This window comes from Catharus ustulatus, chromosome 33, assembly GCF_009819885.2.
Source record: "Catharus ustulatus isolate bCatUst1 chromosome 33, bCatUst1.pri.v2, whole genome shotgun sequence".
NCBI lineage: Eukaryota > Metazoa > Chordata > Aves > Passeriformes > Turdidae > Catharus > Catharus ustulatus.
Window position 1 is genome coordinate 1,077,565 of NC_046253.1, and position 12,520 is coordinate 1,090,084.

The 12,520-nt window shown below is 39.3% G+C and overlaps 1 protein-coding gene across 2 annotated transcripts; it reads right to left on the reverse strand.

Annotated features, from left to right (window-relative positions):
- Window positions 1-1,561: 1,561 nt before the first annotated feature.
- LOC117009499 (hepatic lectin-like) lies at window positions 1,562-11,275 on the reverse strand. 2 transcript variants are annotated; one of them, XM_033083742.1, is made up of 6 exons: window positions 11,216-11,275; window positions 8,859-8,966; window positions 7,195-7,263; window positions 6,073-6,224; window positions 3,866-3,975; window positions 1,562-1,766 (listed from the first exon to the last, which is right to left on the reverse strand). In XM_033083742.1, exons 1-6 carry the CDS (start codon window positions 11,256-11,258, stop codon window positions 1,613-1,615), a joined length of 636 nt encoding a protein of 211 aa, XP_032939633.1. In that variant the 5' UTR covers window positions 11,259-11,275; the 3' UTR covers window positions 1,562-1,612. The 2 variants fall into 2 exon arrangements, with proteins under 2 accessions (XP_032939633.1, XP_032939632.1); XM_033083741.1 differs by having other exon boundaries at window positions 3,866-3,978.
- Window positions 11,276-12,520: the final 1,245 nt, after the last annotated feature.

Consider the following 12,520-nt stretch of genomic DNA (forward strand, 5'->3'; position numbering starts at 1 on the left):
AACCGGGAATAAAACTCGGAATTAGAGCCCGAAAAACGGGAATTGGCGGGAAAAAAATCTGGGAATTCCAGCCTGAAAATTGTGAATTGGCGGGAAAAAAACCCCGGGAATTGCAGCCCAAAAAACGGGAATTGGCGGGAAAAAAACGGGAATTTGGAAAAAATTGGGAAAAATTCAGGAAATTTTGGTAAAATTCAGGAAAATTTGTGGAAAATCAGAAAATTTCAGCACAAATCTGGGGGAAATTCAGATTTTAAAAAATTCAGGAAAATCTCAAATTTTGACCAAACCAGAGCTTTTATTTCCCCTTAAAATCTCTTTTTTTTCCCCTAAAATTCCCATTTTTGGTGGGAATTTGGCTCAGGAAATTCAGGAATTTGGGGATTTTGGCTGAGGAAATTCAGAATATTTTGAGATTTTGGCTCAGGAAATTCAGGATATTTGGGAATTTTTGGCTCAGGAAATTCAGGATATTTGGGGATTTTGGCTCAGGAAATTCAGGAATTTTGGGTCGAATTTCAGTGGAAATTCAGGAAATTTGGCTCAGGAAATTCAGGATATTTTGGGATTTTGGCTCAGGAAATTCAGAATATTTGGGGATTTGGGCTCAGGAAATTCAGGATATTTTGGGGATTTTGCTCAGGAAATTCAGGATATTTTGGGATTTTGCCTGAGGAAATTCAGGATATTTTGGCTCAGGAAATTCAGGATATTTTGGGATTTTCAGTCGAATTTCAGTGGGAATTTTTGGATTTTGGGTCGAGTTTCAGTGAGAATTTGGGATTTTAGCTCAGAAAATTCAGGATATTTTGGGATTTTAGCTCAGGAAATTCAGAATATTTTGGGAATTTGGCTCAGGAAATTCAGGATATTTTGGGATTTTGGGTCAAATTTCAGTGAGAATTTGGGATTTTAGCTCAGGAAATTCAGGATATTTTGGGATTTGGGGTCGAATTTCAGTGGGATTTTGGCTCAGGAAATCCAGGATATTTTGGGAATTTGGCTCAGGAAATTCAGGAATTTTGGGATTTTGGTTCAGGAAATTCAGAATATTTGGGAATTTTGCTCAGGAAATTCAGGATATTTGGGGATTTTGGGTCGAATTTCAATGGAAATTTTGGGATTTTGGCTCAGGAAATTCAGGATATTTTGCGAATTTGGCTCAGGAAATTCAGGAATTTTTGGGATTTTTGGCTCAGGAAATTCAGAATATTTGGGGATTTTGGTTCAGGAAGTTCAGGAATTTTGGGATTTGGGCTCAGGAAATTCAGGATATTTTGGGATTTTGGCTGAGGAAATTCAGAATATTTTTGGATTTTGACTCAGAAAATTCAGAATATTTGGAAATTTGGCTCAGGAAATTCAGGATATTTTGGGATTTTGGGTCGAATTTCAGTGGGAATTTGGGGAATTTGGCTCAGGAAATTCAGGATATTTTGGAATTTTGGGTTGAATTTCAGTGGGAATTTGGGGATTTTGGCTCAGGAAATTCAGGAATTTTGGGGATTTTAGCTCAGAAAATTCAGGATATTTTGGGATTTTGGCTCAGGAAATTCAGGAATTTTGGGATTTTGGCTCAGGAAATTGAGGAATTTTTCAGGAATGTGGAATCTCAGTGGGAATTTGAGGATTTTGGGCGCAGGGGGCGCTGGCAGATGAAGAAGCACTCGAAGGTGCAGTGAACGTCGTTCCACTTCCCGCCCAGCCAGAGGTGAGCGCAATCCTCGTTCCTGCCGCTGTCGTTGGGCTCCCCCTCCTTCCAAAACCTGGGAAAAAATCAAATTGGGGTTGGGAAATGAAAAAAAAAAAATTCTGATTTTTTAAGGGGGAATTTTGGTAAAAATTCTGATTTTTTAAGGGGGAATTTTGGTAAAAATTCGGATTTTTTAGGGGTTTTTGGGAGGGAATTTGGTAAAATTTCAGGATTTTGGGGAGTAAAATTCCTGGAAAAAATCCAAAATTTGGGTTGGAAAATGAAAAAAAAAATCTGATTTTTTTAAGGGGGAATTTTGGTAAAAATTCTGATTTTTTTAGGGTTTTTTGGGAGGGAATTCGGATTTTTGGGAGTAAAATTACTTGAAAAATCCCAAAATTTGGGATGGGGGGAAATGAAAAAAAATTCTGATTTTTTAAGGGGGAATTTTGGTAAAAATTCAGATTTTTTAGGGTTTTTTGGGTGGGAATTGGGTAAAATTTCAGGATTTTTGGGGGTAAAATTCCTTGAAAAATCAAAAAAAAATCTGAATTTTTTAGGGGGGATTCAGGAGAAATTTTGATTTTTTTTAAGGGGTTTTTGGGAGGGGATTTGATAAAATTTCAGGATTTTTGGGAGTAAAATTCCTGGAAAAATCCAAAATTTGGGTTGGAAAATGAAAAAAAAAAATTTCTGATTTTTTAAGGGGGAATTTTGGTAAAAATTCTGATTTTTTAGGGGTTTTTGGGTGAGAATTCAGTAAAATTTCAGGATTTTGGGGGTAAAATTCCTTGAAAAATAAAAAAAAAATCTGAATTTTTTAGGAGGGATTCAGGAGAAATTTTGATTTTTTTTCAGGGGTTTTTGGGAGGGAATCTGGTAAAATTTCAGGATTTTTGGGAGTAAAATTCCTGGAAAAAATCCAAAATTTCGGTTGGAAAATGAAAAAAAAAATCTGATTTTTTTAAGAGGGAATTTTGGTAAAAATTCTGATTTTTTTAGGGGTTTTTGGGAGGGAATTCGGATTTTTGGGAGTAAAATTACTTGGAAAATCCCAAATTAGGGATGGGGAGAAATGAAAAAAAATCTGAATTTTTTAGGGGGGATTCAGGAGAAATTTTGATTTTTTTTTAGGGTTTTTTGGGTGGGAATTGGGTAAAATTTCAGGATTTTTGGGAGTAAAATTCCCAGAAAAATCCAAATTATGAATTTTGGGGGGAATCTCAGGATTTTGGGGTGGAATTTTGGGATTTTGGGGCACAATTTCACCACTTTGGGGTGGAATCCTGGGGTTTTGGGGCAGAATTTTGGGATTTTGAGATTAAATTTTGAGATTTTGGGGTGGGATCCCAGGATTTTGGGGTGGGATTTTGGGATTTTGAGATGAAATGTTGGGATTTTGGGGTGGAATCCCAGGATTTTGGGGCAGACTGTCACCATTTTGCTCGGAAATTTTGGGGCAGAATTTTGGGATTTTGAGATGAAATGTTGGCATTTTGGGGGCTCCCAGGATTCTGGGGTGGGGTTTTGGGATTTTGAGATGAATTTTTGGGATTTTGAGGGTTCCCAGGATTTTGGGGTGGAATTTTGGGATTTTGGGGCAGAATTTTGGGATTTTGGGGTGGGATTTTGGGATTTTGGGGCAGAATTTCACCATTTTGCTCAGAAATTTTGGGATTTTGGGGTGGAATTTGGGGATTTTGGGGGCTCCCAGGATTTTGGGGTGGGATTTTGGGATTTTATTTAAAAATTTTGGGATTTTGGGATGGAATGTTGGGATTTTGGGGCAGAATTTCACCATTTTGATCAGAACTTTTGGGATTTTGGGGGCTCCCAGGATTTTGGGGAGGGATTGTGGGGCAGAATTTGGGGATTTTGAGATGAAATTTTGGGATTGTGGGGCAGAATTTCACCATTTTGCTCAGAAATGTTGGGATTTTGAGATGAAATTTTGGGATTTTGGGGTGGGATTTTAGGATTTTGAGACGAGATTTGGGGATTTTGGGGGTTCCCAGGATTTTGGGGTGGAATTTTGGGATTTTGAGGTGGAATTTCACCATTTTGCTCAGAAATGTTGGGATTTTGGGGTGGAATTTTGGGATTTTGATCAGAATTTTTGGGATTTTGATCAGAATTTTTGGGATTTTGGGGGGATTTTGGGGTCGGCCTCACGTGAAGGTCGATGCGTAGTCGCTGCCATCGATCCATTCCCAGGTGCCCTCGGAGTTCTGGTCCGTGAGGCCGATCCAGAAGCGCTCGTTGCGCGTGCGCGACATCAGGAACTGCTGCGGGGCGGGAGCGGGGCTGGGATTTGGGGTTTGGGATTGGGATTTGGGATTGGGATCATTGGGATTGTTGGGATTGTGATTTGGGATTGGGATCTGGGAGCTGGGATTTGGGATTGGGATTTGGGGTTTGGGATTGGGATTAGAGAGCTGGGGTTTGGGGTTGGGGTTGGGATTGGGGTTTGGGATTGGGATCTGGGATTGTTGGGATTGGGATTTGGGGGTTGGAATTGTTGGGATTTGGGATTGGGATTGAGATTTGGGAGCTGGGATTGTTGGGATTGGGTGCTGGGGTTTGGGATTGTTGGGATTTGGGTTTGGGATTAGGATTTGGGATTGGGAGCTGGGATTTGGGATTGGGATTTGGGATTGGGATCTGGGATTTGGGAGCTGGGGTTTGAGATTGGGTTTGGGATTGGGATCATTGGGATTGTTGGGACTGGGATTTGGGGTTGGGGTTTGGGATTGGGATTTGGGATTGGGATCTGGGATCTGGGAGCTGGGAGCTGAGGTTTGGGGTTTGGGATTGGGATTGGGGTTTGGGATCTGGGATTTGGGATCATTAGGATTTGGGATTGGGGTTTGGGATTGGGATTGTTGGGATTGGGATTGTTGGGGTTTGGGATTGGGATTTAGGAGCTGGGATTGTTGGGACTGGGATTTGGGATTTGGGATTGGGATTTGGAGCTGGGATTTGGGATTGGGATATGGGATTTGGGATTGGGATTTAGGATTAGGGTTTGGGATTGTGATCTGGGATTTGGGATCATTGGGACTTGGGATTGGGAGCTGGGATTTGGGATTGTTGGGGTTTGGGATTGGGATTTAGGATTAGGGTTTGGGATCTGGGATTTGGGAGCTGGGTTTGTTGGGATTGTGATTTGGGATCTGGGAGCTGGGATTTGGGATTGGGATTGAGATTTGGGAGCTGGGATTGTTGGGATTGGGTGCTGGGGTTTGGGATTGTTGGGATTTGGGTTTGGGATTGGGATTGGGGTTTGGGATTTGGGATCATTGGGATTGTTGGGATTGTGATTTGGGATTGGGATTTGGGTTTGGGATTGGGATTTGAGATTTGGGATTGGGATCATTGGGATCATTAGGATGGTTGGGATCACTATTGGGATCTGGGATTTGGGAGCTGAGATTGTTGGGATTGGGATTTGGGATTGGGGATTGGGATTGGGGATTGGGATCATTGGGATTGTTGGGATTGGGATTGTTTGGATTGGGATTGGGAGCTGGGATTTGGGATTTGGGATTGTTGGGATTGGAATTTGAGATTTGGGAGTTGGGGTTTGGGATCGTTGGGAATGGGATTGGGATTGGGATTTGGAATTGGGATTTGGGATTGGGATCTGGGATTTGGGAGCTTGAATTGTTGGGATTTGGGATTGGGATTTGGGACTTGGGAGCTGGAATTTGGGATCTGGGGTTTGAGATTGGGATTGGGATCATTGGGATTGTTGGGATTGGAATTTGGGATTGTTGGAATTGGGATCTGGGATTTGGGATTGGGATTTGGGAGCTGGGATTTGGGATTGGGATTTGAGTTTGGATTTGGGTTTGGGATTTAGTCTCAGGATTGGGATTTAGTCTCAGGATTGGGATTTAGTCTCAGGATTAGGATTTAGTCTCACCTGCTCAGGGAAGCTCCCCACCACGGCCAGGTGTGCTTGGGAATTCCCTTTGGGATTTGGGTTTGGATTTGGGATTTGGGCTCAGGATTTAGAGTCAGGATTTAGTCTCAGGATTAGGATTTAGTCTCAGGATTAGGATTTAGTCTCACCTGCTCAGCATAGGCCAGGTGCGCGCGGCGCTCCCGGCATTGGGAATTCCCTTCGGGATTTGGGCTCAGGATTTAGGATTTGGGATTTGTCTCAGGACTAAGATTTAGTCTCAGGATTAGTGATTTAGTCTCACCTGCTCAGCATAGCTGCCCACCACGGCCAGGTGTGTGCTTGAGAATTCCCTTTGGGATTTGGGTTTGGGTTCGGGATTTGGGCTCAGGATTTAGGATTTGGGATTTAGTCTCAGGACTAAGATTTAATCTCAGGACTAAGATTTAGTCTCAGGACTAAGATTTAGTCTCACCTGCTCAGCATAGCTGCCCACCACGGCCAGGTGGGCGCGGCGCTCCCGGCACTGCTCCCGCGCTCGCTCCCAGCTCAGCCGCGTCAGCGAGAAATAATAACAGTGCCCGGAGAAATATTGCCAGTCCGGGGAGTGCGCCCCACACGGGAACACTGCGGAGGAAATTCGGGAATTTGGGGAAATTTGGGAATTTTGGGAATTCTGGGAATTTTATCCGGGGAAAATCCGCAGAATTTTGGGGTTCTGACGCTTTTTTCCGCGAAAAAATGGCCCCAAAATTGAATTTTTTAGGGGTTTCTCTGCCCCAAAAATTGATTTTTCCGGTCCAAAAATTGATTTTTTTAAAGGGATTTTTTTTGCCCAAAGATTGATTTTTTTAAAACAGATTTTGCATCTCAAAAATTTATATTTTAGGGATTTTTCTGACTCAAAAATTAATTTTTTAGGGATTTTTCTGCTCCAAATATTGATTTTTAAAAGGATTTTTCTGCCCCAAAAATTGATTTTTTTAGGGATTTTTCCACCCCAAAATTAATTTTTTAGGGATTTTTCTGCCCAAAAATTGATTTGTTAAAGGATTTTTCTCCCCCCAAAATTTTTTTTTTAGGGATTTTTCCACCCCAAAACCTGATTTTTTAGGGATTTTTCTGCCCCAAAATTTGATTTTTTTAATATTATTTTAAACCTCAAAAATTGATTTTTTTAGGGATTTTTCCCTTCCAAAAATTGATTTTTTTAGGGATTTTTCTGCCCCCAAAATTTGATTTTTTTAGGGATTTTTCAGCCCAAAATTGATTTTTATTAAGGATTTTTCTGCCCCAAAAATTGATTTTTTTTACATAATTTTAAACCTCAAAAATTGATTTTTATTAAGGATTTTTCTGCCTGAAAAATTAATTTTTAAGGGATTTTCCTGCCCCAAAAATTGATTTTTTTTGTTGGGAATTTGGAATTTTTCTCCCAAAAAATTCTGCAAAAATTGGGAATTTTGGGTTTTTCTCCCTGAAAATTCCCTCAAATTGAATTTTTTTTGCCCCAAAAATGCCCCAGATTTTGGGATTTTGGAATTTTCTCCCCCTAAATTTTGGGATTTTTGGGAATTTTGGGAATTTTGGGACTTACAGAAGGAATCCCAGTCGGAAAAATTCCGCTCCGGGGGCTCCTGGAGGAGTTTGGAGGAAATGGAGGAAACTGGGGAGGAAAAAATGGGAAAAATTCCTGAAAATTTGGGATTTGGGGATTTTGGGAATTTTGGGAATTTGGGAATTTGGGGATTTTGGAATTTGGGGATTTGGGGAATTCAGGAATTTGGGAATTTTGGGAATTTGGGAATTTAGGGAATTTCAGAATTTGGGAATTTTGAGATTTGGGAATTTGGGAATTCAGGGATTTGGGAATTTTGGGAATTCAGGAATTTGGGAATTTGGGAATTTGAGAATTCAAGGAATTTGGGATTTGGGAATTCAGAGAATTTTGGGATTTGGAAATTTTGGGATTTTGGGAATTTTGAGATTTGGGAATTTGAGAATTCAAGGAATTTGGGATTTGGGAATTCAGGGAATTTTGGGATTTGGGAATTGGGGAATTCAGGAATTTGGGAATTTAGGAAATTTTGGAATTAGGGAATTTTGGAAATTTTGAGATTTGGGAATTTGGGATTTGGGAATTCAGGAAATTTTGGGATATGGGAATTTTGGGAATTCCAGAATTTGGGAATTTGGAAATTTTGGGATTTGGGAATTTTGGGATTGGGGAATTTTGGGATTTGGGAATTCAGGGATTTGGGAATTTAGAGAATTCAGGGATTTGGGGATTTTGGGAATTTTGGGATTTGGAAATTTTGGGATTTTGGGAATTTTGAGATTTGGAAATTCAGGGATTTGGGATTTGGGGATTTTGGGAATTTTGGGATTTGGGAATTTAGAGAATTCAGGGATTTGGGGAATTTTGGGATATGGGAATTTTGAGATTTGGGAATTTTGAGATTTGGGAATTCAGGGATTTGAAAATTTTGGGAATTCAGGAATTTGGGGATTTGGGGAATTTGGGAATTTGAGAATTCAAAGAATTTGGGATTTGGGAATTCAGGAAATTTTGGGATTTGGGAATTTAGGGAATTCAGGGATTTGGGGAGTTTTGGGATATGGGAATTTTGAGATTTGGGAATTTGGGATTTTGAAATTTTGGGAATTCAAGGAATTTGGGATTTGGGGATTTTGGGAATTTGGAATTTGGGAATTTGAGAATTCAAAGAATTTGGGATTTGGGAAATCAGGAAATTTTGGGATTTGGGAATTTAGGGAATTCAGGGATTTGGGGATTTGGGGAATTTTGGGATATGGGAATTTTGAGATTTGGGAATTTTGAGATTTGGGAATTTTGGGATATGGGAATTTGGGATTTTGAAATTTTGGGAATTCAGGGAATTTGGGATTTGGGAATTTTGGTATTAGGGAATTTTGGGAATTCAGGAATTTTGGGAATTCTGGGAAATTTGTGGGAATTTTGTGATGATTTTCTGGAAATTTTGGGGGAATTTTTGTGGGAATTTTGTGGGATTATTTGTGGGAATTTTTGTGGAAATTTGTGGAAATTTTGTGGGAATTTCAGGTAGTTTTTGGCGATATTTTAGGAACTTTTTTTGAATTTTGTGGGAATTTTTGAGGAAAGTTTGTGGGAATTTTTGTGTAATTTTTTTTTAATTTTTTGGGATTTTGTGTGAATTTTGGGGTGAATTTTGTGGTGAATTTTGGGGTGAATTTTGGGGAATTTGGGGCAGGTCCCACCTCTGGCCAGGGCCAGGGCGCTGAGGACGAGCAGCAGCAGCGAGCTCAGAGCCAGGCTCAGGTACACGGCCGGGAAGGAGCGCAGGCGGGCGGGGAGCACCGAGGGGGCTGCAAAATGGGGAGAGAAATGAGAAAAATGGGAATAAATGAGAGAAAAATGGGGAAAATTGGGAGAAAAATGGGAAAAATCGGGATAAAAATGGGAAAAATGGGGAGAAAAATGGGGAAAATGGGGATAAAAATGGGGAAAATTGAGAGAAAAATGGGGAAAATGGGGAGAAAACCAGGGAAAATTGAGAGAAAAATGGGAATAAAACAAAAAAATGGGAATAAAACCAGAAAAATGGGGAGAAAAATGGGAAAAATGGGAAAAACTGAGAGGAAAATGGGAATAAAACAAAAAAAAAATGGGGAGAAAAATGGAGAAAATGGGAAAAACTGAGAGAAAAATGGGGAAAATTGGGGAAAATGGAAAAAATGGGGATAAAAATGGGAATAAAACCAAAAAAATGGGAATAAAACCAAAAAAATGGGAATAAAACCAAAAAAATGGGAATAAAACCAGGAAAAATGGGGAGAAAAACAGGAAAATGGGAAAAACTGAGAGAAAAATGGGGAAAATTGAGAGAAAAATGGGAATAAAACCAAAAAATGGGGAGAAAAATGGGGAAAATAGGGAGAAAAATGGGGAGAAAAATGGGAAAAATGGGGAAAACTGAAAGAAAAACAGGGAAAATTGAGAGAAAAATGGGGAGAAAAAAGGGAAAATGGGAAAAACTGAGAGAAAAATGGGAATAAAACCAAAAAAAATGGGAATAAAACCAGGAAAAATGGGAATAAAACCAGGAAAAATGGGAAAAACTGAGAGAAAAACAGGAAAAATTGAGAGAGAAATAGGGGAAATGGGAAAAACTGAGAGAAAAATGGGGAAAATTGAGAGAAAAATGGGGAAAATGGGGATAAAAATGGGAATGAAACCAAAAAATGGGAATAAAACCAGGAAAAATGGGGAGAAAAACGGGGAAAATGGGAAAATTGGGATAAAAATGGGAAAATTGAGAGAAAAATGGGAATAAAACCAAAAAAATGGGAATAAAACCAAAAAAATGGGAATAAAACCAGGAAAAATGGGGATAAAGCCAGGAAAAATGGGAAAAACTGAGAGAAAAATGGGAATAAAACCAAGAAAAATGGGGAGAAAAATGGGAAAAATGGGAAAAATGGGAAAAATGGGGATAAAAATGGAAATAAAACCAAAAAAATGGGAATAAAACCAGGAAAAATGGGGAGAAAAATGGGAAAAATGGGAAAAACTGGGATAAAAATGGGAAAAATGGGGAGAAAAATGGGAATAAAACCAAAAAAATGGGAATAAAACCAGGAAAAATGGGGAGAAAAATGGGAAAAATGGGAATAAAAACAGGGAAAATTGAGAGAAAAATGGGGAGAAAAATGGGGAGAAAAATGGAAATAAAAATGGAAATCAAAATGGGAAAAATTGAGAGGAAAATGGGAATAAAACCAGGAAAAATTGGAATAAAAAGAGAAAAAAATTGTGAGAAAAATGAGAGAAATGGGAGAAATGGTGGGGGGATAAATGTGGGAGATGGAAAAAGTGGGGGAAAATGGGATAAGGCAGGATAAAAATGGGATAAAATGGGAGTAAATAGTGGAAAATGGGGATAAAATAGGGGAAAACAGGGAAAATGAGAGAAGATGGGGAAAAGTAAAGAAATAAAGGAAAAAATCAAGGAAAATTAAGGAAAAATTCAGGGAAAATCAAGGAAAAATTAAGAGAAAATCAAGGAAAAATTTGTGGAAAATCAAGGAAAAATTCAGGGAAAATCAAGGTAAAAAATCAGGGAAAATCAAAGAAATTTTCAAGGAAAAAGAAGAAAAATTTCAGGAAAATCCAAGGAAAATTTCCCCTCTTTACCCAGGATTTCCCCTCAGTTTTTCCTGCTCTGTTTATCTGGGGATTAATCAATAACCCAGTTCTGCTCCAAGAGAGGAAAAATTGGGGAAAATTCCCAGGATTTGGGATCCTTTTATTGGCAATTATTCCAGGATTCATTCCTAATTAATTCCAGAATTATTTAATTTCGATCACTTGTTCCAATCATTAATTTAGGAATGATTTTGGGAATTATTTTGGGGATTATTTAAGGAATTATTGGTGAATTAATTTTAATTATTTCTCAATTATTTCCTGATTTCTTTTAGGATTTCCAGGAATTTGAAGCTCCCAGGATGGGAATTTTTGGGATTATCCAAATTCCCTGCTCAGGGGAGGAAAAGGGAAGGAAAAAACTTTGGAAAAACCCATGGAAAAAACAGGAAAAATTCAGAATTTCCACCTGAGTATCGGCGCAGGTCGTCCTGGAGCTCCTCCTCGTCCATCCCGGGATTTTTGGGGGAATTTTTTGGGAATTTTTTTGGGATTTTTTTGGGATTTTTGGGATCAGGAGAAATCTGGGAACAATCCCAGGATTGTTCCGGTTCCTCCTCCCCCTCCACAGGGTTAAAATTTAATCCAAGGAATTTTTCAGGGATTTTAAAGCTTGGATTGGAGCCAATCCCAAAGAAATCCTGATTTTTTTTTAGCCCTTCATTTGAGGATTTTTGGGAATTTTCTGTGATTTTTTAACAATTTTATTTTTTTAGGGATTTTTAAAAAATTTTTGTGTGGTTTTCATGAATTTTTTGGTGACTGTTCATTGATTTTTAAATGCATTTTTACAAGCTTTTTTAATTTTTAGGAGAATTTTAATGGATTTTTAAAATGTTCACGAGTAATTTTTGAATTGCAGGGGTTTTTTTAATTCTGTGGCTTTTTTTTGGTAACTTTTTACGGATTTGGATGGATTTTTGTGGACTTCTAATGAATTTTTTGTGGATTTTGGGGAACTTTTAGTGGGTTTTGTAATGGATTTTTTTGTGAATTTTGGGGGAATTTTTAGTGGTTTTTAACTGATTTTTTGTGGATTTTTTGGGTAGATTTGGGGGGATTTCTGCGGATTTTTTATGGACTTTGAGGGATTTTTGTGAATTCCAGGAGATTTTTCATCTAATTTTGAGGAAATTTTTTGGAGAATTTTCAAGGATTTTCCTCCTCCCTTTGAATCAAACCCACAAAATCCCGGCGCTGTCGCCTCCAAACCCCACAAAAAAAAAAACGAATCTGAGAAACGCGAAAAATTTGGAATAATTTTCCCCCCCAAAAAAATTTGGATTTGGGAACAAATCCCAGAATTTTGAGGGCACGGAGACCTGGGAATGTCCCCGGATTTCGTCACCGGGGCCAAATTCCGGCTGAAATTTGGGCCAAAATTCCAGAGGATTTGGGGCCAAAATGGCGCCGATCCCTGAGGGGCGGGGAAAAGGGCGGGAAAAAAGGGCGGGGGGAAAAAAAGGCGGGAAAAACGCGCAGAAGGGCAGAAAAAAATGGGAAAAGGCGGGAAAATGGAGGGAAAAGGGCGGGGCTGAGGTGATTTTAGGTGTCATTTCTCCCCTCACCGCCCCCCTTGTCCCCAGTGACCCCTCAGAGCCCCTCATGGAATCTCAGAGATTCCCTCCTGGAACCCAAGGAACCCTCCCAGTAACTCCCAGTGACCCGCAATGCCCTCCCAGTAACTTCCAGTGCTCTCCCAGTAACTCCCAGT